The sequence below is a fragment of the Oncorhynchus masou genome, chromosome 2 (assembly GCF_036934945.1).
Source record: "Oncorhynchus masou masou isolate Uvic2021 chromosome 2, UVic_Omas_1.1, whole genome shotgun sequence".
Classification (NCBI taxonomy): domain Eukaryota; kingdom Metazoa; phylum Chordata; class Actinopteri; order Salmoniformes; family Salmonidae; genus Oncorhynchus; species Oncorhynchus masou.
Window position 1 is genome coordinate 48,052,247 of NC_088213.1, and position 26,769 is coordinate 48,079,015.

General features: G+C 44.0%; 1 protein-coding gene across 1 annotated transcript in view; it reads right to left on the bottom strand.

Moving 5' to 3' along the window:
* The window catches only part of syt14a (synaptotagmin XIVa), a 200,848-nt gene extending 191,876 nt beyond the window's left edge, over window positions 1–8,972 (bottom strand). The window contains exon 1 of the mRNA XM_064925577.1: window positions 8,913–8,972. Within this exon, the coding sequence (XP_064781649.1) occupies window positions 8,913–8,925 (13 nt within the window). The 5' untranslated portion in view covers window positions 8,926–8,972. The remainder of the gene's footprint in view (window positions 1–8,912) is intronic.
* Window positions 8,973–26,769: the final 17,797 nt, after the last annotated feature.

Genomic DNA, 26,769 nt, shown 5'->3' on the forward strand with positions numbered 1-26,769 from the left:
ACAGTCTCGAAGGAGTTCCCTCATATGCTGAGCACTTGTTGGCTGATTTTCCTTCACTCTGCGGTCCAACTCATCCCAAAACATCTCAATTGGACTGAGGTCGGGTGATTGTGGAGGCCAGGTCTTCTGATGCAGCGCTCCATCACTCTCCTTCTTGGTCAAATAGCCCTTACACAGCCTGGATGTGTGTTAGGTCATTGTCCTGTTGAAAAACAAATGATAGTCCGACTAAGCGCAAACCAGATGGGATGGGGAAATCGCTGCAGAATGCTGTGGTAGCCGTGCTGTGTGCCTTGAATTCTAAATAAATCACTGACAGTGTCACCAGCAAAACACCTCCTCCTCCATGCTTCACAGTGGAAACCACACATGCTAAGATCATCCGTTCACCTACTCTGCGTCTCACAAAAACACGGCTGTTGGAACCAAAAATCTCAAATTTGGACTCATCTGACCTAAGGACATATTCCCACCGGTTTAATGTCCATTGTTCGTGTTTCTTGTCCCAAGCAAGTCTCTTCTTCTTATCGGTGTCCTTTAGTAGTGGTTTCTTAGCAGAAATTCAACCATAAAGGTCTGATTCACGCAGTCTCCTCTGAACAGTTGATGTTGAGATGCATCTGTTACTCGAACTCTGTAAAGCACTTATTCGGACTGCAATTTCTAAGACTGATCTACTCTTATCCTCTGCAGCATAGGTAACTCTGGGTCTTCCTTTCCTGTGGCGGTTCTCATGAGTGCCAGTTTCATCATAGCATCATACATTTTCCAGATTGACTGATCTTCATGTCTTAACTTCTTGAAACTCCCCAAACCGGATCCGGGTTTGTGACTAAGCCTCAGGCTCATTAGCATAACGCAACGTTAACGATTTCTGAAAATCGCAAATAAAATTAAAATAATGCGTTTGCTCTCAAGCTTAGCCTTTTCTTAACAACACTGTCATCTCAGATTTTCAAAATATGCTTTTGAACCATAGAAATTGACTAATTTGTGTAAGAGTATGCAAAGAGCATAGCATTTTGTGTAGCATGTAGCACGCAACATTTTCACAAAAGCCAGATAACCAAATAAATAAAATCATTTACCTTTGAAGAGCTTCTGATGTTTTCAATGAGGAGACTCCCAGCCACATACCAAATGCGCAGTGTTTCCTGAAAGCGTCTGTGTGTAGGAGAAATCGTTCCGTTTTCTACATTGCGCCTGGCTACCGAAACGAACCGAAAATGCAGTCACCTACAACGTGAAACTTTTTCCGGATTAACTACATAATATCGACCGAAACATGGCAAACGTTGTTTGGAATCAATCCTCAAGGTGTTTTTTCACATATCTCTTCATTGACATGCAGTTCGTGGAAGCTTGCTTCTCTCTCTGTGCCCCATGGAAAAATACTGGCAGGTGACTTTTGCGCACCAATTTCGGCGCAGGACACCGGGCGGACACGTGGTAAATGTGGTCTCTTATGGTCAATCTTCCAACGATCTGCCTACAAATGTCACAATGCAGACACCTTGGGGAAACGACAGAAAGGGCAGACTCATTCCTCTTACGTTCACAGCCATATAAGGAGATCATGAAAGACAGAGCCTCAAAAATCCTTGTCATTTCCTGGATGCCAAGTCATCTTGGTTTTGCCTGAGCTCACGTTAAAGGGCACGCACAGAGAAGATATTTGTATTTCTGGACACGTCAGAGTGTTTTCTTTCGAACAGTAGCAATTATATGCATAGTCGAGCATCTTTTTGTGACAAAATATCTTGTTTAAAACGGGAACGTTTTTCTTCCAAAAATGAAATAGCGCCACATTAAGTGTAAGAGGTTAAAGTAATGATGGACTGTCATTTCTCTTTGCTTATTTGAGCTGTTCTTGCCATAATAAGGACTTGGTCTTTTACCAAATAGGGCCATCTTCTGTATACCACCCCGACCTTGTCACAACACAACTGAGTGGCTCAAACGCATTAAGAAGGAAAGAAATTCCACATATTAACTTAACAAGGCACTCCTGTTAATTGAAATGCATTCCAGGTGACTGCCTCATGAAACTGGCTGAGAGTGTGCAAAGCTGTCATCAAGGCAAAGGGTGGCTACTTTGAAGAATCTCAAATATATTTAAAATTGTTTAAACTTTTTTTTGGTTACTACGTGATTCCATATGTGTTATTTCAGAGTGAGTAGGTGTGTCCAAACTTTGCACTGGTACTGTGCAAACATTTTGCAACCAATATGTTATATATATGGAGGACACAACCATCCCAGCTCTGCAGATTTTAGATAAGATTTTACTGTCCATATGTGGCTTGTTTTTGATCGCAGGTCCAGGAATGGCTGAAGAAATGCAACATTTACCTGGAGCTAACTCTGCAAATAGCACTGCTGGGTGATTTGAAAAGTCATAGTCAATTGATAATAATAACAATTATAAAGTTGAAAAATATATGGCAAATTGAAGAAAATAAATGGATGATGTTAAGAGATAGATGAGAGGGGTTGTATGGAATAGAGAGGTAAAAAATAGTTGGTCAGTAAAATGACAGTGCCTTTGGAAAACATTCAGACCCCTTGACTATTTCCCCAATTACAGCCTTATTCTAAAATGGATGAAATTGCATTTTTTCTTCAATCTACACACAAGGAAAAGCAAAAACAGATTTGTTTAAATGTTTGCTCATTTAAAATACAACTGAAATATCACATTTACATAAGTATTCAGACTCTTTACTCAATTTGTTGAAGCACCTTGGCAGCGATTACAGCCACGAGTGTTCTTGGGTATGACACTACAAGCTTGGCATACCTGTATTTCGTGAGTTTCTCCCATTCTTCTCTGCAGATCCTCTCAAGGTCTCGGCGTTGCTGCACAACTATTTTCAGGCCTCTGCAGAGATGTTCCATTAGGTTCAAGTCCGGGCTCTGGCTGGGCCACTCAAGGAAATTAAGAGACTTGTCCCAAAGCCAATCTTGCGTTGTCTTGGCTGTGTGCTTAGGGTCATTGTCCTGTTGGTAGGTGAACCTTCGCTCCAATCTGAGGTCCTGAGCACTCTGGAGCAGGTTTTCATCAAGGGTCTCTCTATAGTTTGCGCCGTTCATCTTTGCCTTGATCCTGACTAGTCTCCCATGTTCTTGCCGCTGAAAAACATCCACACAGACTGATGCTGCCACCACCATGCTTCACCGTAGGGATGGTGTCAGATTTCCTCCAGACGTGATGCTTGTTAGTCAGGCCAAAGAGTGCAATCTTTGTTTCATCAGACCCGATAATCTTGTTTCTTATGGTCAGAGTCCTTTGGGTGACTTTTGGCAAAATTCAAGCGGGCTGTCATGTGCCTTTTACTGAGGAGTGGCTTCCGCCTTGCCACTCTACCATAAAGGCCTGATTGGTGGAGTGCTGCAGAGATGGTTGTCCTTCTGGAAGTTTCTCCCATCTCCACAGAGGAACTGTATCAGAGTGACCATCAAGTTCTTGGTCACCTCCCTGACCAAGACCCTTTTCTCCCGATTGCTCAGTTTTGCCAGGCGGCCAGCTCTAGGAAGATTCTTGGGGGTTCCAGACTTCTTCCATTTAAGAATGATGGAACCCACTGTGTTATTGGGTCCCCAAGAACACAGTGGGATCCATCATTCTTAAATGGAAGATGCTGCAGAATTGTTTTGATACCCTTCCCCAGATCTGTGCCTCGACACAATCCTGTCTAGGAGCTCTACGGACAATTCCTTTGACCTCATGGCTTGGTTTTTGCTGTGACATGTACGGTCAACTGTGGGACATTATATCGATAGTTGTGTGCCTTTCCAAATCATGTCCAATCAATTGAATTTACCACAGGTGGACTCAAAGTTGTAGAAACATCTCAAGGATGATCTAGTGATCACTAGAAACAGGATGCACGGGAGATGAATTTCGAGTCTCATAGAAAAGGGTCTGAATACTTATGTAGATAAGATTATTTTTTTAATATCAGAAATTAAAAAAAAAAAATAAAATCTAAAAACCTGTTTTCGCTTTGTCATTATGGGGAATTGTGAGTAGATTGCTGAGGATTTATATAATTTCATCCATTTTAGAATAAGGCTGTAACGTAACAAAATGTGTATAAGTCAAGGGGTCTGAATACTTTCTGAAGGCACTGCATATAGGTTCAGAACTTTTGTGAAACAGCACAGGATAAAAATATATGGCAAATAAAAATCCAACTGGAGGGTTTTCAGAGATAGATGGGAGGGGTTGAGGGTATTTGAAGGATGGGATAAAAAAAAAAAAAGATAACAATTGTAACATACATTGTATCCGTAAAATGTATATAGTATGTATAAACTTGAAGTAGAAGCCTGTGGACAGGCGTTGTTGTCCATTAGGTTAGGGTAAAATAATAAACAAAAAAATATATATATTTTTTTTAAACAATGGCATATGTGTTTCTTACAATCAATTAATACATGTTTTACGGTGGTATTTATTTTGGTTGATAACAACACTGTGCCTAGGATACAGGTGGTGCCCGAACGAACACACACTCTTGGCTGGTACTTGTAGGTTCTGAAGGTCAGCGGACCTAGTGTTAAGGTTAGGATTGGGGAAGATTCTTAGATCTGTACCTAGGGGAAACCTTGTCCCGAGGCCAATCTGCCACATTGTAGTTCACTGGCACATCGAGATGAATTTCTCTCTGCACTGTCAGTTCACAACAGCTGTTCATATGTTCATATTGTTTCCAAGAATCAAATGAAACACTGATCCAATCCCATTGCCAGTTCACTCAGAATGTTGACAAGACATGTATGGTTTTGCATCAATATCCAAATACAATGTACATCAGCTCACTAGCGGTGGGAAGATAAAAATCACAGTGGAAGCCTAAAAATGCCATATTACAACCTGTGTGTAGTGATAATTGCATTGTTTGCTCTATAACCTGTTAGTTCATATGGCTTGCCACCTTGATATATACAATGACCTAAGGCCAACACAATAAGAAGACACTGTGGCAGAATAAATTCAACCACACCTTTGTTTCATTACAAAACCTGAGAGCAACATATTTTTGGTAAAGTCCACAAAGCATATTGCATGTAACACAGTTACATGACCTACAGCATGGTCAATCAAGTTAATATTTCTGATATTTTCGGACTACTAATCAACTATTGATTTAGATGTGTGTGTTTAAGTAGAAAAAACTAAGAAACACCAATGCCATCCTCCTCTCTTTCATGTTACCAAAACGGTCTATAACTGTCATATTGTACACGCTTTTAGTTGTTGTCCTCGGCTACCTGGCTCATAACTATGAGCCAGCTAGTTAACATTAGCCAACGACATTAAGCTACATATTGAACTTCCATCCTTTCAGGCCAGGGGCGTAATGTATGAATTTATGGTTGGATCAGAATCAACGTTATAATCATTGGCTGGTACGGAGAATTATGTCTGGGTTTTTTTGGTCCAAATCCCTATCTCCATCCATGGCTGATTTAGGAAAGGGACTATTTTAGCTACCTAGCTAGCTAGCCAGCCAGCCAGCCCGGAGGACAACATCACAACGAGATGCAACAATTCAAGTTTTTTCTATCAATGACGTTTGGCTTTGGATGTGATGTGATTGGTGTGAAGCCAAATCCTTGTTTCAACTGGTTTCCCATTTCACTTTTTTTGGTGTGCCAATTAAGTTCACTCAGTTTGGCTCAAAGTTGATTTTTTTATTTAAAAATGATCATCATCAAGGGAGGCCAAATGCTCACTGGCTTGTCTTGCATTCAATGCTTGGGCGGCAACAACATCATACTCTTTTTAACCAGACAGCATTAGATGGGCTACATAGATGGGCTACACATACAGAGACAGAGGGGCGCTGTTTTGCTTGTTCGGATGCTTTCTCCAATGAAATACTGTACATTCAGCCTCTTGTGAATTGAAGGAAAATTATGAAACACAGAGAGAAATTTGGCCTCCCTTGATAAATAATTGTATATGTTTTTTCTTTTATTGGTACATTTTGGGGGAAGCCTGGCTATCCTTGGCATCCATCAATACACACCACTGCATCAGCTTGCAATGTATTGCTTTAAATTCATGCCACTGCTTTTTATTTATCCTCCTGTTTTATTCTTATGAACAACCAAACTGAGTTTAGAATGGGTTAGTGATGGTCAAACCATGTTTTTTTTATTGAATAGCAAAATGCTCTAATTCCATTTTTTTTATCATGTTATTTCAATAAACATTGTAGATAAATCACTTACAAGTTATACATTTTACAAAGGCTATTTTTAGAATTGTATCAAGAAAAAGAGAGGTGTTACAAAAGTATTAATCGTGTAATAGCAGATACAGTCAGTGGTCAAAATGAAAGTTATTCAAACTATTGCAGTGAGAAAGCAACCCTGTGTGTGTGTGGGGTGTGGGAGATTAAGTGGAAACTACGCAGAAAGAACAGCATAAACTAGACCAATCTGCAAAATGTCAAGCTCCCCCGAGAGGACATATTTAGAAACAGATGTTCCTTGTAAACAGGTCAACTCTACACAATATACACTGAACAAAATTATAAAAGCAACATGCAACAATTTCAAAGATTTAACTGATAATAAGGAAATCAGTCAATTGAAATAAATTCATTAGGCTCTAATTTATGGGTTTCACATGACTGGGAATACAGATATAGGTAATCAACTATTGATTTAGATGTGTGTGTTTAAGTAGAAAAAACTATGTTGACTCACCCTACTTGTAAAGAAACACCAATGCCATCCTGCTCTCTTTCATGTTACCAAAACGGTCTATAACTGTCATATAGTACACGCTTTTTGTTGTTGTCCTCGGCAGGGTAGCCTAGTGGTTAGAGCATTGGACTAGTAACCGGAAGGTTGCAAGTTCAAACCCCCGAGCTGACAAGGTACAAATCTGTCGTTCTGCCCCTGAACAGGCAGTTAACCCACTGTTCCTAGGCCATCATTGTAAATAAGAATTTGTTCTTAACTGACTTGCCTAGTAAAATAAAAAAATAAAATATGCATCTCCTGGTCACAGACACAGTATCTTAAAAAATAAAAAAGGCAGGGCCTGGATCAGAAAACCAGTCAGTATCTGGTGACCACCATTTGCTTCACGCAGTGCGACACATCTCCTTCATATAGAGTTGATCAGGATGTTGATTGTCACCTGTGGAATGTTGTCCCACTCTTTTTTATATAATTGTGTAACCTTTATTTAACTAGGCAAGTGAGTTAAGAACAAATTCTCTTCAGTGGCTGTGCGATGTTGCAGGATATTTGAGGATACTGGAACACACTGTCAAACACATTGATCCAGAGCATTCCAAACATGCTCAATGGGTGACATGTCTGGTGAGTATGCAGGCCATGGAAGAACTGGGACATTTTCAGCTTCCAATAATTGTGTACAGATCCTTGTGACATGGTGCAGTGAATTATCATGTTGAAACATGAGGTGATGGGGTGGATGGCAAGACAATGGGCCTCAGGATCTGATCACGGTATCTCTGTGCATTCAAATTTCCATCGTTAAAATGCAATTGTGTTTGTTGTCTGTAGCTTATCCCGGCCAGCACCATAACACCACCACAACCATGGGAACTCTGATGTCAACGTTGTGAACATCAACCGCTCGCCCACACGACACCATACACTTCTCCAGTATGCCAGTGGCCATCGAAGGTGAGCATTTTCCCACTGAAGTTGGTTACGACACTGAACTGCAGTGAGGTAAAGACCCTGGTGAGGACAATGAGCATGATTGATTTTCTGACAGTTTGTGCAGAAATTCTTTGGTTGTCAAGGTTATGTTTATGAAGCCGGTTGGAGGTACTGCCAAATTCTCCAACATGATGTTGATAGTAGAGAAAGTAACATTCAATTCTCTGACAACAGCTCTGGAGGACATTCCTGCAGTCAACATGCCAATTGCATGCCCCCTCAAAACTTGAGACATCTGTAGCATTGTGATGTGTGACAAAACCGCACATTTTAAAGTAGCCTTTTATTGTCCACAGCACAAGGTGTGCCTCTAATGATCATGCTGTTTAATCAGCTACTTGATATAACATACCTTTCAGATGGGTGGATTATCTTGGTGAATGAGAAATGCTCACTAACAGGGATGTAAACAAATGTGTGCACAAAATGTGTGCGAAATAAGCTTTTTGTCCATATGGAATATTTTTGGGATCTTTTATTTCAACTCATGAAATATAGGACCAAGACTTTACATGTTGTGTTAATATTTTTACATGCTGCGTTAATATTTTTAAGCTAAAACAGGAAGAACCCAATCCAAAACCAGCAAACAAGTTAGTTCTTCATGTACCACTATACGAACACATTGTGCTTTGCTTTATTTGCCCGCAGATTAAACGCATTTGATAAACGACATCCAGACACCTGCTTGCCGACAGCACTTTCCTGCTTTGTGCACGAGTACACATCTCACTATTTATTCTGGCTATTTATTTAAACTTCAGGTCTCCACCATTTCCTCACTACATGGCAACAGTTTTCCAATCGTAGCCTAAATATGAAACACTCGATATCGTAGTCAAAAGTTGAATGGGTTAAAACATAGCATTCAACAAACAACTCGATATCTTCTCAATCGAAAATAGCACACAGAAAGGGTGGAACAAAATCACAGTATTTCGGGGGAAGCTATCTTTTCAGCACCACAGAAATGACATGCAGAGGAGGCTACATGATCTTTGCAGTGCTGCTATAAGATTTCACCCGTTTACAATGTAAACCCCATCGCGACGTTGCAAACGACAAAAACTTTTGCAAATGTCATAAATCAGTACGTTCACTAAATATATTCAATCACGTTTGTCGTGCCACTATTAATTATTTTCAATGGATGTTCATTATACAAGACGAGGTGACGCGTTATTGGCCTTACTTACCATCAATCGCCATGATGTTCTGTTTTGGATTCAACCAAAGCGATCGTTGAAGAAGGGGAGAGGCGCATTGTAAACGAAAGGGAAGGGGGGGTCACTAGATGGTTGGTGTATCACGAAGCTTACCTTCTGTTGGTCTACTCCTATTCACCGAGACTTGAGGCCCAAAATCTGTCTTCTCCAGCAGGTGGCGTTTTTCGCCCACAATGCAAGGGTGTTTGAATGGAAGTCAATGAAAGTGTGGAATTTGGTCAACAAAAGAATGTAAATATTTGCTTATTTGCTACGTGAGGCTTAGTTGATAAGTTCCGTAATGCTTAGGTTGTTACACATTGTACTGATATGGAGAAAACTATTTAACATCGGAGTTGTGCCTTTTGTTCACACACGTGTCTACCCTCTCATTGGACCATTTTAGCCAACCTGCTCTCGCCTCCTCCCGACTGCTCTCTGTCTTTGAAGATATGTCCTTCCAATTGTGAGCTCGGCCATTTGATTATCTGGTCAATATAATGGATAATCTGTGGGCACGACGAATTGTTTTACAGTGTGCGCAAAATCATGCATTCTTAGGGAAAGAATTTAACCTTTTACTTAACCAAGAGACCCATTGAGGTTAAAAACCTATTTTGCGAGGGCGACGTGGCAAGAAAGCAAAACATGTTTTCAGTGAGTGGAATTAAATTATAGTGGATCTCAAATACATTTCCAGATAAAAATAAAGGTTATTATTTGTATATTCGTCAGCTTAAAAAACAGCCCATTTAAGCATGCAATAAAAAATAACATGACAATAATTAATACATTCACAGTCTAAACACACCAGCACACTAAAATAATGTATCACTTTAAAAGCAATATGGATGTTATTGAAAACACAATCAACAGGTTCATAGGCTACCACTATTGTTAATGTAATCCAGTCTGTTTCAGATCTAGTGTTGGCTACTGTGATTCCTACAAATGTGACAAATGATGGTTGCTTTTAGATTACAAAATTCAAATCAAATGTTATTTGTCACATACACATGGTTAGCAGATGTAAACGTGAGTGTAGCGAAATGCTTGTGCTTCTAGTTCCGACCATACAGTAACATCTAACAAGTAATCTAACAATTTCACAACAACTACCTTATACTTTACAAGTGTAAAGGAATGAATAAGAATATGTACATAAAAATATATATGGATGAGCGATGGCCAAACGGCATAGGCAACAGTAGATGGTATAGAGCACAGTATATACATATGAGATGAGTAGTGGCATAGTTTAAAGTGACTAGTGATACATTTATTACATCAAATTACATCAAATTTTTAATTATTAAAGTGGCTAAAGATTGAGTCAGTATGTTGGTAGCAGACACTCAATGTTAGTGATGGCTGTTTAAAATCAATACCTTGATGCAATATGCAATATGTAAGCTAATCAAAAATGTTTTTTATTACATAAAGGTATATTTTCTCTGTCATTAATATAGTATTTATATCAAACAGTTTATGAAGAACATGACATGTCTGGTTCAGTCGATTGTGGCTGCTTTCACATTGGCCTCGCGGTACAAAAGCAGACTGACCAACTCTGCCCGGCCCTGGAAGCAGAACAGGGTCAGTGCCTTGTGGCGGTTGGTCTCGATCTGAGCCTTGATGTCTGAGCCCATGTCCAGCGGCAGATTGACTGCAGGGACATGGCCAGTCATGGCAGCCAGCCTCAGAGGAGAGATACCCAGTGTACGTCAAGTCCTGAAAGGAAACAAATACAGTGGAGAGAGGAACACAGGGAAGGGGGAAACATGTGGACAGGAGTGATTATACACACACATTTAAAATCATTCAGAGTCTATTGACACACCTGTGCAATCTAATTAACATAATCCAAAAATCCCCATCAAAATTCCTCCGTTTAAGCGAGAGATGTGTTTTTTTTTGCATGAGCTGTGTCTCAGTCCACCGCATCCGCTTTTGTCTGCCTTTCCCATCTGCGGTGGAAAGAGGCAGAGCTAAAGCGATGTTTGTCAGACTATGAGACATCCCGAAAATCAGTCTTCTCCCAAAAACATCTGTAGCGTCTGAACGGTTTGACCTACAAACTATTATGACCACTCTCACTATAAGTGCATAAGGCGAGATCCAGATGCAGACACGGGAGGCAGATGGTTTGAGTCTTTGATATTTATTATATCCAAAAGGGGTAGGCAAGTGAATGGTTGTGGACAGGCAGAAAGTCAAAACCAGTTCAGAGTCCAGGAGGTATAGTGTGGCAGGCTTGAGGTCAGGGCAGGTATAATGGTCAGGCAGGTGGGTACAGAGTCTAGAAAACAGGCAAGGGTCAAAACAGGGAGGACTAGTAAAAGATAATAGAAAATGCAGGAGCTCGGGAAAAACACGCTGGTTGACTTGGAACATACAAGACGAACTGGCACAGAGAGATAAGAAACACAGTGATATATACACCAGGGATAACAAGCGACACCTGGAGGGGGCAGAGACAATAACAAGGACAGGTGAAACTGATCAGGGTGTGACAGTACGCCCCCTACCTGGGCGCATACCTGGTTGACCGGGGTGTCTGCGGTGGAAGTTGGGGATGAATCCAGGAGGTCTCTAGCAGGAACCCAGCACCTCTCCTCCGGGCCGTAACCCTCCCAGTCAACCAGATATTGGAAAACCCTGCACCTTAATCGAACACCCAGGAGACGTCTCACCGTGAATGCCGAATGGCCATTAATGACACGGGGAGGGGTGGGGGGCTGGGGACAGAAGACAAAGGACTGTGAGACACTGGCTTAATCCTAGACACATGGAACGTAGGGTGAATACAGAGGGTACTGGGTAACAAGAGACGGACAGCAGTGGAACTAAGTACTCTAGAGATGGGAAACGGACCAATGAAACAGGGGGACAGTTTGCGGGACTCTACACGAAGGGGCAGGTCCCGTGTGGACAGCCATACCCTCATGCTGTAGCAGGGAGCTGGAGTCCGGCAGCGGTCCACTTGTTGACGATACCTGGAGTTGGTCTTGAGAAATGCTACCCGAGCTCTTCTCCAGGTACGTCGACAGCGGTGGATGAACATCTGGGCCGAGGGTACGTTGACTTCTGGTTCTTGTTCTGGGAAGAGCAGAGGTTGATACCCCATGGAGCACTCAAAAGGGGAGAGTCCTATTGCTGAACAGGGAAGAGTGTTCCGGGAATACACCACCCAGACCAGTTGTCGGCTCCAGGTAGCGGGGTTGGTTGGGACCAGACATCTTAGGGTGGTTTCCAGGTCCTGGTTAGCTCACTCCAACTGGCCGTTCGACTGTGTTTGGAATTCGGAGGATAGGCTAGCCTACGCCCCAATTAGGGTGCAGAACGCCTTCCAAAACTGAGCTAAATATACAGGACCGCGGCTGGACACCATATTCACCGGGAGTCCATGGATCCGGAAGACTTGCTGTACCATGAGCTGGACCATTTCTTTGGCAGAGGGAAGTTTGGGGGAGAGGGATGAAATGGATGGCCTTAGAGAACCGATCCACCACTGTCAGAATGACGGTGTTGCCATCAGACGGGAGAAGCCCAGTGACAAAGTCCAGAGAGATATGGGACCAGGGACGATGAGGAACTGGTCATGGCTGAAGAAGGCCAGAAGGAGCCTGCCATGGAGTCTTGTTCTGGGCACACACCGTGCATGTGGCGATGAAGGCAGAGACATCAGGAACCATTGTGGGCCATCAGAAACGTTGGAGGAATGCTAGGCTACGGTGGGAACCTGGATGACAGGTTAGCCTGGTGGAATGAGCCCATTCCAGGACCCGGGACCGGACTGAGTTAGGGACAAACAGCCGGTTAGCTGGGCCCCCTTCAGGTCCAGGCTGGGAGCGTTGTGCCTTGTGAACCAGGGTCTCAATACCCCAAACCACTGTGGCTGCAAGGCATGAGGTAGGGAGAATGGTTTCAGAAACCGAGGGTGTGGCAGAGGAACTGTATAGGCGGGACAGAGCGTCAGGATTAACATTTTTGGACCCTGGGCAGTAGGAAATGGTGAAGTTGAATTTAGTAAACAAGAGAGCCCACCGAGCCTGCCTGGAGTTATCGGTTCAGACCAAGAATGGCTGTTCTGCTCCTTTCAGCCAGTGCCTCCACTCTTCCAACGCCATATAGTCTGCCAGGTGTTCTCGGTTGCCTACGTCATAGTTCCTCTCTGTAGGATTGAGACGATGGGACAGAAAGGCACAGGGATGAAGCTTTTGGTCCTGGGCAGATCGCTGGGGCAGGATTGCCCCCACTCCAACGTCAGAAGCATCAACATCTACCACAAATTGCTGAGATGGGTCCAGATGGAAGAGGATGGGTGCTGTTGTGAACAGATGCTTCAGGTCCACAAAGGCTTTGTCGACAGCTGGAGACCATGTGAATGGTACTTTGGGAGAGGTGAGTGCAGAGCGGGGACGCCAGGGTGCTGTAACCCCGAATGAAATGGCAGTGGAAGTTACAAAGCCTAGGAATCGTTGCAACTGCACCCTGGACGTAGGTTGAGGCCAATCCACCACTGCTTTCACCTTTCCAGGATCCATCTGGACATAACCCTCAGCAATGACATATCCCAGAAAGGCGATTGTAGAGTGGGGAAACTCACACTTCTCGGCTTTCACAAACAATTGGTTCTCCAGGAGGCACTGAAGGACCTGACTGACACGAAGAACATGTTCTTGGGCAGACCAGAAAAAAACTGGATGTTGTCAAGGTAGAGGAACACAAAATGGTTTAGCATGTCCCGGAGCACATCGTTTACCAAAGCCTGGAAGACAGCGTTGGCTAGTTGGTGAGACCAAATGGCATGACCTGGTACTCATAGTGTTTTCTGGCTGTGTTGAAGGGTGTATTCCACTCACCCCCTACGCGTACCCGAACCAGGTGGTAGGTGGTCCAGCTTGAAAAAAATGGTGGCCCCCTGGAGAGGTTCAAAAGCCGAGGAGAGGAATGGTAGGGGGTACCAATTTTTAACCGTAATGGCATTCAGTCCCTGGTAGTCAATGCACAGACACAGGGTCTTGTCCTTCTTTACAAAGAAAAACCCTGCACCAGTAGGAGATGCAGACGGATGGACAGCCTCAGTAGCCAGAGACTCCTCTATATACTCCTCCATAGCCTTGGTCTCCGGCCAGGATAGAGAATATAGACGACCCCGAGGTGAAGTGGTGCCTGGGAGAAGAACAATGGCTGCTGGTGCGGCAGCGTAGCCTAGTGGTTAGAGCGTTGGACTAGTAACCAAAAGGTTGCAAGTTCAAATCCCTGAGCTGACAAGGTAAAAATTTGTTATTCTGCTCCTAAACAAGGCAGTGAACCCACTAGACCATCATTGAAAATAATAATTTGTTCTTAAATGACTTGCCTAGTTAAATAAAGGTATAATAAAAAATAATAAGGATGGTGTGGGGGAAGGGAAGTAGCACGTGCCTTACTTCATCACAAAACCATGGGCCGACTCATGTCTGCTACACATAAAGCAACATAGATACAGTAATTAAATGCAATGAGAAATGCCATCAGACATTACATGATTAAATCAATGGCATTGGCACTGCATTAGACTTGATTTAGAATTTAAATAGATTGTGTTCATATTATTAAATTAAAGGCCATGTTTTAAACCTTAAAGGGGAATTTCACACTGGGGTAAAAGCTTGTTTTCATCATGTCTGGGGCATTTCTAGGACAGTGAGTTGGGATTCATACATAATTGCCCAGGAGGAATGCAGGTCAGGCCTTCGCTCGCTGAAAGATACACCTTATGAATGTAGTCCTGTTTGTGGCATTTCGCAAAGGCTCTCTGTAATACTGATTGCACTATATGTTTTTGTGGGTGTAGATATGGTTGTCCTTGTTCAATGGAGCCATTGGACGTCTTTCATTGATGTTCCTATCGGCGGATTCATTGCTAAATATACAAACATTGTTTCCAGTCTCTGGAAGACTACAACTTGCGTTGGGCGATGCTTCGTGCTCTGGACTCTTTCCCTCCCCGAAGGCGGGCTTTTTTGAAAAGAGGGGTGGACACCAACAACAATTCTTTGGGCAAAGCTGAAAGAACTGACCAGATGCAATGGCTTCAAATGATTCCTCTCATCTACACGAATTCGACAATGGAGCATCTATTAGCTACATGGTGATATTCAGTCATAAATATTTCAACCGGAATATAGTGAAGTAGGATTTGAAGCAAAGAGTGGGATTTAGTTAACGTTAGAAGCTACGCTACAGCTGAATCCGGCACCAAGAGGGCAGATGAAAAAAACGGTACCTAGCTAAGTAAGTTATTTTTCCTGCAAGCAGTCTAGCTAACTTTAGTTTATCTACTGAAACGCATATTTTGTAATGCTGGCTAACATACTACTGTGTTACAGTGTGGGAAAATCTAACAATTTTTCTGTGTGCTAAGTTGGCTAGTTAAATAACTACCGGCAGCCATATCTATGACACAAAATAGAATGGGTTTTACAATCGGAGCTCTTTTGTATCCTAATTGTAAAAACCTACTATCTTATTAGTCGTAGATTTGGCTATTGAACAGCAAGTTACAAATTACAATCAGGTCACCTAAAGCTAGGTTTACCAGCATTAGCACATGACTGGAGTTGGCTAGCTAGTTAGCCTGGCGCCTGCTAAATTGTGTAGCTTGTTATGCACTACGCCTCGCATTTGTGACTTGTTTGCAAACATGTAACCTCAGAAGCTGTAAATAATTTTACTAGCTATTTATGTAACATAATTGACGAGGGTTGACATTGGTTATGATTATGACCATGGATGAAGGTCCGATGACACGGATGCTACTCTACAGGACTGTTTTGCTAGCACAGACTGGAATATGTCCCGGGATTCATACAATGGCATTGAGGAGTATATCACATCAGTCACCGGCTTCATCAATAAGTGCATTGACAACATAATCCCCAGAGTGAACGCACATCCATATCCAAACCAAGAAGCCATGGATTGTTGGCAACATCCACACCGAGCTAAAGGCTAGAGCTGCCGCTTTCAAGGAGCGTGATACTAATCCAGACGCTTATAAGAAATTTCGCTATAACCTCAGACGAACCATCAAATAGGCAAAGCATCAATACAGGACTAAGATTGAATCCTACTACACCCGGCTCTGACGGTCGTCGCATGTGGAAGGGTTTGCAAATGATTATGGACTACAAAGGGAACTGCCCAGTGATGCGAGCCTACCAGACAAGCTAAATGCCTTTCATGCTCACTTCAAGGCACGCAACACTGAAGCATGCATGAGAGCACCAGCCGTTCCGGACGACCGTGTGATCACGCTCTCCATAGCCAATGTGAGCAAGACCTTTAAAAGGTCAACAAGGCGCGGGGCCAGACGGATTATCAGGACATGTACTCAGAGCATGCGCGGACGAACTGGCAAGTGTCTTCACTGACATTTTCAACCCTTTCCCTGACCTTGTCTGTAATACCTACAGGTTTCAAGCAGACCACTATATTCCTTGTGCCCAAGAAAGCAACGGTAACCTGTGGTAACTACCGCCTCGTAACACTCACACCATGAAATGTTGGTCATGGCTCACATCAACACCATCATCCCAGAAAACATAGATCCACTCCAATTTGCATACTGCCCTAACAGATCAACAGATGACACAATCTGAAGAGCACTCCACACTGCCCTTTCCCACCTGGACAAAAGGAACACCTATGTAAGAATGCTGTTCATTGACTACAGCTCAGTGTTCAACACCATAGTGCCCACAAAGCTAAGGACCCTGGGACTAAACACCTCCCTCTGCAACTGGATCCTGGACTTGCTCACGAGCTGCCCCCAGTTGATCAGGGTAGACAGCAACACATCTGCCACGCTGATCCTCAACACGGGGGCCCCTCAGCGGTGCGTACTTAGTCCCCTCCTGTACTCCCTGTTCACCCACAATTGCTTGGCCAAGCACGACTACAACTCCATCATTAAGTTTGCTGACGACACAACAGTGGTAGGCCTGATCACCAACAACGATGAGACAGCCTATAGGGAGGAGGTCAGAGACCTGGCGGTGTGGTGCAAGGACAGTAACTTCTCCCTCAACATGAACAAGAAAAATGAGATGATCATGGACTACAGGAAAAGGAGGGCCGGAAGACTACAGGAAGAGGAGCTAACCTCTTGTAGGTTTTCATTCCAACCCTAATCTAGCACACCTGGTTCTAATAATTAGCCTTAGTAAACCTCCCCCAGCCCATTGACTTTGACAGATCATTTTTGTCAATAGTACCCCTTTGCAGGGTAATTTTGTAGCTGTCTTTGTATTGTGTTTTGAGAATCTGCAGAGAGAAGAATGAGGTGGTAGTGTCATTAGTTGTAGTCTTGAGTGTATACCTTTTAGTGTCCCTTGCTGGTTTCTGTCCCGCAATCGTGTTGTGCTCCATAGCCGCAAGGTGTGTCCTCTCCCTCATGCTTGTGTACTCAAAATGCTCCCGCTTTGGGGTATTTTTCAGCAGGGCACTGTCTAATGACTCCAGTTATCCAGAGTTGTACAAAAAGAAAAGATAAGACTAAATTGATTACATGTTCTTGATGTTCTGGATGTTCTGGAAGGTACTCTGTGGTCCTCGGGCTTCCTCTAACCACCTGTAACTCCATAACACAAACCATACAAACACTCCCCAATTGAGGTTTATACCATGCTTACTGTAAATGTAGCTCTTTGCCGTCAACTTGGATTATTTTTTTCCGGGTTTGTGACTAAAGCCTCAGGCTCATTAGCATAACGCAACGTTAACGATTTCTGAAAATCGCAAATAAAATGAAAATAATGCGTCTGCTCTCAAGCTTAGCCTTTTCTTAACAACACTGTCATCTCAGATTTTCAAAATATGCTTTTGAACCATAGAAATTGACTAATTTGTGTAAGAGTATGCAAAGCTAGCATAGCATTTTGAGTAGCATTTAGCACGCAACATTTTCACAAAAACCAGATAACCAAATAAATAAAATCATTTACCTTTGAAGAGCTTCTGATGTTTTCAATGAGGAGACTCTCAGTTACATACCAAATGCGCAGTTTTTCCTGAAAGCGTCTGTGTGTAGGAGAAATCGTTCCGTTTTCTACATTGCGTCTGGCTACCGAAACGAACCGAAAATTCAGTCACCTACAACGTAAAACTTTTTCCGGATTAACTACATAATATCGACCGAAACATGGCAAACGTTGTTTGGAATCAATCCTCAAGGTGTTTTTTCACATATCTCTTCATCGATATGCAGTTCGTGGAAGCTTGCTTTCCTCTCTGTATCGCATGGAAAAATACTGGCAGGTGACTTTTGCGCACCAATTTCGGCGCAGGACACCGGGCGGACACCTGGTAAATGTGGTCTCTTATGGTCAATCTTCCAATGATCTGCCCACAAATACGTCACAATGCTGCAGACACCTTGGGGAAACGACAGAAAGGGTTGACTCACTCCTCTCGCATTCACAGCCATATAAGGAGACAATGGAAAACAGAGCCTCAAAAATCCTTGCCATTTCCTGGATGCCATCTCATCTTGGTTTTGCCTGAAGCTCACGTTCTAGGGCACGCACAGAGAATATCTTGGTATTTCTGGACACGTCAGAGTGTTTTCTTTCGAATGGTATCAATTATATGCATAGTCGAGCATCTTTTTGTGACAAAATATCTTGTTTAAAACGGGAACGTTTTTCATCCAAAAATGAAATAGCGCCCCCATAGATGTAAGAGGTTAAAACAGAAATGTGCATCATGTAGCACTAATTCCAAAAAGGTTTGGGACACTGTAAAGTCCATGGAGAGAAGGAGCACCTCCTCCCAGCTGCCCAATACACTGACGCTAGGAAACACTGTCACCAACAATAAATCTACGATAATCTGTCATTTCAAAAAGCATTTTTCTATGGCTGGCCATGCTTTTCATCTAGCGACCTCTGGACCCCCTCTTTCTTTCCCGATTGGAATAATGGCTACCTCTGTATTTTACGCGAGAATCACTCTGAGAGCATCAGGTGACCACTTGCACAATGTAGCCAGTATTCTTCAACATAAATGCGTAAAACTATGTCACAATGCTGTAGACACCTTGGGGAATACGGAAAAAAGTAATCTGGTTGATAGCCTATTCACTGCTCAATAGGGACGCATTGGAATGCAGCGCTTTCAAAACATGAGGCACTTCCGGATTGGATTTTTCTCAGGCTGTCGCCTGCTAGTGTCGTCCGCAAACTTGATGATTGAGTTGGAGGCGTGCATGGCCAAGCAGTCGTGGGTAAACAGGGAATACAGGAGAGCGCACCCTTGTGGGGCCCCAGTGCTCAGAACGCACCCTTGTGGTGTCCCAGTGTTGAGGATCAGCGGGGTGGCGATGTTGTTACCTACTCTTACCACCTGGAGGGCGGCCCGTCAGGAAGTCCAGTACCCAGTTGCACAGGGCGGGGTCAAGACCCAGGGTCTCGAGCTTGATGACGAGTTTGGAGGGTACTATGGTGTTAAATGCTGAGCTGTAATCGATGAACAGCATTCTCACATAGGTATTCCTCTTGTCCAGATAGGTTAGGGCATTGTGCAGTGTGGTTGCGATTGCATCATCTGTGGCCCTATTGGGGCGACCCACTCCCATTGGAGTGGGTCTAGCGTGTCAGGTAGGGTGGAGGTGATATGGTCCTTGACTAGTCTCTCAAAGCACTTCATTAACAATGTCTACACTGTATTTCTGATACATTTGATGTTATTTTAATGGACAAAAATGTGGTTTTCTTCTTTCAAAAACAAGGACATTTCTAAGTGACCACAAACTTTTGAATAAATCAAATAAAACTATGTCCCTCTGCTAAAATATACTGGAATGCAGCCCTAGGACAGCCTGCTGCAACAGCAGCAGCAGCGATGTCAGGACTCCTGGACATGGGAGGACATTTTGGGCGGCAAGGGTTGCTACACATGGGAGGAGATCCTGGCTGGAAGGGATGGCTTCCCATGGGAACAGGTGGAGGCAGCTAGGAGAGCAGAGGCAGCCGGAGAGAGGAGCCAGCGATACGAGGTAACACGGCTGGAAGGGAAGCCCCAAAAATGTATTGGGTGAGGGGCACATGGGTAGTGTGGCTAAGTCAGGTAGGAGACCTGCGCCAACTTCCCGCGCTTACCGGAGAGAAAGAGGGACCGGCAGGCACCGCGTTATGCGGTGGAGCGCACGGTGTCCCCGATGCGTGTGCATAGCCCGGTGCGGTACATTCCAGCTCCTCGTATCGGCCGGGCTAGAGTGGGCATCGAGCCAGGTGCCATGAAGCCGGCTCTACGCATTTGGTCTCCAGTGCATCTCCTCGGGCCGGCGTACATGGCACCAGCCTTACGCATGGTGTCTCCGGTTCACCAGCACAGCCCACTGCGGGCTATTCCACATCGCCACACTGGCCTGGCTACGGGAAGCATTCAACCAGGTAAGGTTGGGCATGCTCGGTGTTTAAGAGCTCCAGTGCGCCTGCACGATCTGGTCTATCCGGTGCCTCCTCCACGCACCAGCCCTCCGGTGGCAGCTCCCCGCACCAGGCTGTCTCTCTGTCTTCTCCCTGCAGGTGATCCCGCCAGTCCAGTGCTGCCAGAGCCTTCCTCCTGCCCAGCGCTGTCAGATTCTCCCGTCTGTCCTGAGCCGCCAGAGTCCCCCGTCTATCCTGAGTCGCAAGACTCTCCCGTCTGTCTTGAGTCGCCAGAGTCTGCCGTCTGTCCTGAGCCGCCAGAGTCTCCCGTCTGTCCTGAGCCGCCAGAGTCTCCCGTCTGTCCTGAGTCGCCAGAGTCTCCCGTCTGTCCTGAGCCGCCAGAGTCTCCCGTCTGTCCTGAGCCGCCAGAGTCCCCCGTCTGTCCTGAGCCGCCAGAGTCCCCCGTCTGTCCTGAGCCGCCAGAGTCCCCCGTCTGTCCTGAGCCGCCAGAGTCTCCCGTCTGTCCTGAGCCGCCAGAGTCTCCCGTCTGTCCTGAGCCGCCAGAGTCTCCCGTCTGTCCTGAGCCGCCAGAGTCTCCCGTCTGTCCTGAGCCGCCAGAGTCTCCCGTCTGTCCTGAGCCGCCAGGGTCTCCCGTCTGTCCTGAGCTGCCAGAGTCTCCCGTCTGTCCTGAGCCGCCAGTCTCCCGTCTGTCCTGAGCCGCCAGTCTGTCCTGAGCCGCCAGAGCCGCCAGTCAGCCAGGAGCCGCCAGAGCCGCCAGTCAGCCAGGAGCCGCCAGTCAGCCAGCCAGCCAGGAGCCATTAGCCAGCCAGGAGCTTCCAGAGCCGTCAGCCAGCCAGGAGCTTCCAGAGCCGTCAGCCAGCCAGGAGCTTCCAGAGCCGTCAGCCAGCCAGGAGCTGCCAGAGCCGTCAGTCAGCCAGGAGCTGCCAGAGCCGTCAGTCAGCCAGGAGCTGCCACAGCCATCAGCCAGCCAGTAGCTTCCAGAGCCGTCAGCCAGCCAGGAGCTGCCAGAGCCGTCAGCCAGCCAGGAGCTGCCAGAGCCGTCAGTCAGCCAGGAGCTGCCAGAGCCGTCAGTCAGCCAGGAGCTGCCGGAGTCGTCCTTCACTCCGGCGCTGCCGGAGTCTCCCGCCTGTCCGGCGCTACCGCAGTCTCCCCCCGGTCCGGCGCTGCCGCAGTCTCCTGCCTGTCCGCCGCTGCCAGAATCTCCCGTCCATTCGGGACCCGTGGTGAGGGTCCCCAGTCCGAGGTCGGCGGCGAAGGTCGCCGCTCATAAGAGGCCAAGGGGGCGGTTGAGGAGGCGGACAAAAACTCTGGTGAAGTGGGGTCCACGTCCTGCGCAAGAGCCGCCACCACGGACAGATGCCCACCCAGACCCTCCCTTATAGGTTCAGGTTTTGCGGCCATAGTCCGCACCTTTGGGGGGGGTACTGTCACGTTCTGACCATAGTTCTGTTATTTTATTTTTTGTTTTAGTATGGTCAGGGCGTGAGTTGGGATGGGCAGTCTATGTTTGTTTTTCTATGTTGGTTTTTGAGAATCATACTTAGGTCGCCTGGGTTTCACTTTTGGTTTGTGGGTGTTTGTTTCCGTGTGAGTGTATGGGCCACACGGTACTGTTTTCAGGTTTGTAATTTCACGTCATCGTTTATTGTTTTGATTCAGTGTTCAGTGCTTTCTTTAATTAAAATCATCATGAACACTTACCACGCTGCGCTTTGGTCCGATCCTTACTCCTCTCTATCTCCAGACGACATCCGTTACAAGACCTTTATTATACACAGACTCAAAATAGCTATTGATAACAAATGTTTGTTTTGTGGTTGTGACCCAGAGACTCTTGACCATTTATGTTGGGACTGTTCATATGTCGGAAGATTTTGGAGTGAGTAAGAAGATTTTATTTGAAAAGAAACAACTATTAATGTTCATTTGAAAGACTCAAAGATCCAAATTATATGGACCCTGATTTAACTTTCATTGTTAATTTGTTTATTTTTCATGGCAGATTCTTTATCCGTAAAATGAAAAGGGCGGAGAACAAACCCCTCTTCACGTTGTTTAATTAAGATAATTAAGAATATATTTTTTGTTGTTGAAATGATCAGTAAGTGTAAAAACAAATAAGCAATACGTACTATAAACTTTTTGACAAATTGAAAATTGATCTCAATATGTATGTCTGTTAGGAATAGGTACTTTTGTTTGTATATTTCCATTTTTGTATTTGTTTGTTCATAATTACCTGAATTATTTTTGAGAAACTATTCATGGTTGATGGGTCAATCAATGGGTCAACGGGTCAATCAGCTGCTGTCTTCTTTAGTGATGTGGGGGCTGTGCTTTGGCAAAGTGGGTGGGGTTATATCCTGCCCGTTTGGCCCTGTCTGGGGGTATCGTCGGATGGGGCCACAGTGTCTCCCGACCATTCCTGTCTCAGCCTCCAGTATTTATGCTGCAGTAGTTTAAGTGTCGGGGGCTAGGGCCAGTCTGTTATCTGGAGTATTTCTCCTGTCTTGTCCTGTGTGAATTTAAGTATGCTCTCTCTAACTCTCTCTAACTCTTTCTCTCTCTCTCTCTTTCTCTTTCTTTCTCGGAGGACCTGAGCCCTAGGACCATGCCTTAGGACTATCTCACCTGATGACTCCTTGCTGTCCCCAGTCCACCTGGCCGTGCTGCTGCTCCAGTTTCAACTGTTCTGCCTGCGGCTATGGAATCCTGACCATTTCACCTGATGTACTACATGTCCCAGACCTGCTGTTTTCAACTCTCTAGAGACAGCAGGAGCAGTAGATACTCTGAATGATCGGTTATGAAAAGCCAACTGACATTTACTCCTGAGGTGCTGACGTGTTGCACCCTCGACATCCACTGTGATTATTATTATTTGACCCTGCTTCTACACCTGCATTGCTTGCTGTTTGGGGTTTTAGGCTGGGTTTCTGTACAGCACTTTGAGATATCAGCTGATGTACGAAGGGCTTTATAAATACATTTTATTTGAAAATTGGATTCTTTCATTGTAAAGCAAATCTACAACAAACTATAAATAAACTTATATATATATATATATATAAAACAACATTCTATAGGTTGAATGATTACTGTTTGCAGCTGATCACATTCCTCACTTGAATACCATGTAAAGCGATGTGCTCGACAATACACGTCTTTGTCACATCCTGACCTTAGTTCCTTTTTTATGTCTCTGTTTTAGTTTGGTCAGGGCGTGAGTTGGGGTGGGCATTCTATGTTTTGTGTTCTATGTTTTCTATTTCTATGTGTTTGGCCTGGTATGGTTCCCAATCAGAGGCAGCTGGCAATCGTTTTCTCTGATTGAGAACCATACTTAGGTAGCCTGTTCCCACCTGGTGTTTGTGGGTAGTTATTTTCTGTTTAGTGTGTTTTGCCACTGACGGAGCTGTTTTTGGTTGTTGCATTTAGTGTTCAGTTTATTAAAATAATGATGAACACTTCCCACGCTGCATCTTGGTCCTCACCTTCTACCACCAACGGTCGTTACAGAACTACCCACCACAACTGGACCAAGCAGCGTGGTAACCAGGAGCAGAGGGTTCTGGAGTCTATCACTAGGAGAAATTAACATTGGATAACAGAATAAGAAAACAAAAACAAAGCTCAGCTCTCTCAGGGTCTCTCTGGCATGTCCAAACTCAAATGGATAACCTTTGTCACAAGGAAACAGAGATTGTATTAGGTTAATTAATGGGCACATCTCTGCGCAACCTTCAAAAACATGCCACTTTGAGAGTAAATAAACAATGCAATCATGTGGTTATGATTAACTTGAATGATATGAGAACAAGAACAGTCAGATGTTGTAGATATTTTTTAGATTGGTGTTTTTGTTCTGTAGATGTAGCAGTCACTTTGCTATAATTGAAATCAGAGCAAAATCCTTGGGGCAGGGTAAGTGACCCCATTCTTTCTAGAGACACATTTTTGCAACTGTTAAGAGTACACAGATTGGATACAGTGGTATTTCTGGCCTGGCTGTGGCCTGAGGGACAACTTGGACAAAGTCAATGGAAAAATGTATCAGCTATGTATAAGGGGCCTGCCATGCCAAATAATGTTCCCAGGCCAAAAAGTGTACCCCTCTGCGTCACAATGGGATTCAATAAACTGTGTTACCGTCCGTTGCTATATCAACGGTGTGATGACCTAATGATTAGAATTGGAGATCATTACAGCCTAAATTGTTATTTTCATCATCGCTATGCAAACCAGGCTGATTTCCATGACAATTTCGCTGTTTTAACAAGTTTTGTTAAGCTAATAAAATGAAAGCATAACTTCAAACTACTTTTGGGTATCTTGTTAACATTATAACATGAAATCCATGTCTTAAATGTTGCTATGTTTCGGGAAATGACAAAGAATACGTTATCTACTTGACAAACTTGTTACTGACCTTACAGATAAAAGTCAGATAATTTCCACTCCATTCATATGCAAATCCATTTGATTCATACACTGGCTTGTCTGGCTGTCATGTTTTTATTTTAACCTGCCCGTCCCTTATCTACACTGAACTAATATCATTTCAGTAGTCCTCTATTAGGATAAAAAAAAAAAAAAATCTCGTATAGCTCATTAATACACCCTTGTGGTTGAATATATGTGTATCTATTGTAGGTCCCAGGATACAACAATGAATAATTTGGAACAAATAAATACAGTCAAAGGAAACCTTACAATTAACCAACCTGGCAATATTTAATATTTTAATACATAAATGTTTATATTTTTTGGTACAGTTGTGTCAGTAATTTATTTTCAATTTTTTTGTACATTCACATGGCAATCAGACTAAAATACTGAATTCTGGAGTGTGGAATATAGAGGAGGTGGTTGCTGTGTGGGTGGGAGGTCCTGCTGGTCACTTCTCAACAGGCAGCCAGTCTTGGAAGGGGAAATTGAAGAGGGAGACTGCAAAGTCTGGGCACTGCTGCTCACTTTGTTCTGAGTTTTTGCAGTGCTAGTGTTTTTAGTTAATCTTTGCATCTCACATATTACATGCCCAGTATGATAGAGCCAGAAAAATATCAGTGTTAGGGAAACTAAAACTAGCTTCAGGTTATTTTGTGTGCAAATGCAAATAGTTATTAGCTGAAATTGTATATATTCACTTTAACAGATGGTGACCCCAGCTAGGAGTGAAAGAACAGCAAGGTTCCCCAGGTCTCGCCTTCCTTTCGTTCTTCTTCCAAACCAAGTAGTTCGCTTGGATGTCGTAGCACTTGCTCCTGTGCTTGATTCTGCTCTGGTAGCTCTCCTTCTGTTTCTCCTGCGCCTTGTTGATGTTTAGTCCACCTTGACTGATAACAGGAATACATGCAATTATGCTTCATATTACAAATACATTTCTTACATATCTCTTGGAGGACGAGAAAATAAATTAACAGCAATCATTTTAACCTGGTCAAAAACCTCCACATCCTTCTTAGCCTATGCCTGAAGGTGGTCCTCAAAGGCATTCTAAACTGATTTGACAACTTCCACCACATCAGCTGGGGTTTCAAGTGATCTGAAAGTACGTTATACAAAAATAGCAATAGACAAAGAACAACACTCAGTCAATCACAAATTTGAAAGACTATATGCAATACATAAAAAATGTAATTGCATTGTTTACCTCAGTCAACAGCTGCGGCTCCTGTCCGTACTCGGTGGAGGCCTGGATGCTGCTGTTGTGTAAAGAGAATTACCTTCAGGTTGTTTGCCCACCCTTCCTGGTACCAATCAAGGGACTTGCCCATGGCAGTCTTGAGGGTCTGGTTGGTCAATTCACCAAACTTGGAGGAGGGGGTAGGAAAGCAATATCTATTGACAATCTAAGATATTGAAATATGTCCGATTATGTACCATAGGAAAACAAAAATAAATTGTAAATAAATAAAACAAACCATTGTGCTCCCACAGTTGATTTCTTCAAACCAAGCTGCTTACCTATTGCAGATTCAGTCTTCCCAGCCTGGTGCAGGTCTACAATTTTGTTTCTGGTGTCCTTTGACAGCTCTTTGGTCTTGGCCATAGTGGAGTTTGGAGTGTGACTGTTTGAGGTTGTGGACAGGTGTCTTTTATACTGATAACAAGTTCAAACAGGTGCCATTAATACAGGTAACGAGTGGAGGACAGAGGAGTCTCTTAAAGAAGAAGTTACAGGTCTGTGAGAGCCAGAAATCTTGCTTGTTTGTAGGTGACCAAATACGTATTCTCCACCATAATTTGCAAATAAATTCATAAAAAATCCTACAATGTGATTTTCTGGATTTTTTTCCTTCTCATTTTGTCTGTCATAGTTAAAGTGTACCTATGATGAAAATTACAGGCCTCTCATCTTTTTAAGTGGGAGAACTTGCACAATTGGTGGCTGACTAAATATGTTTTTG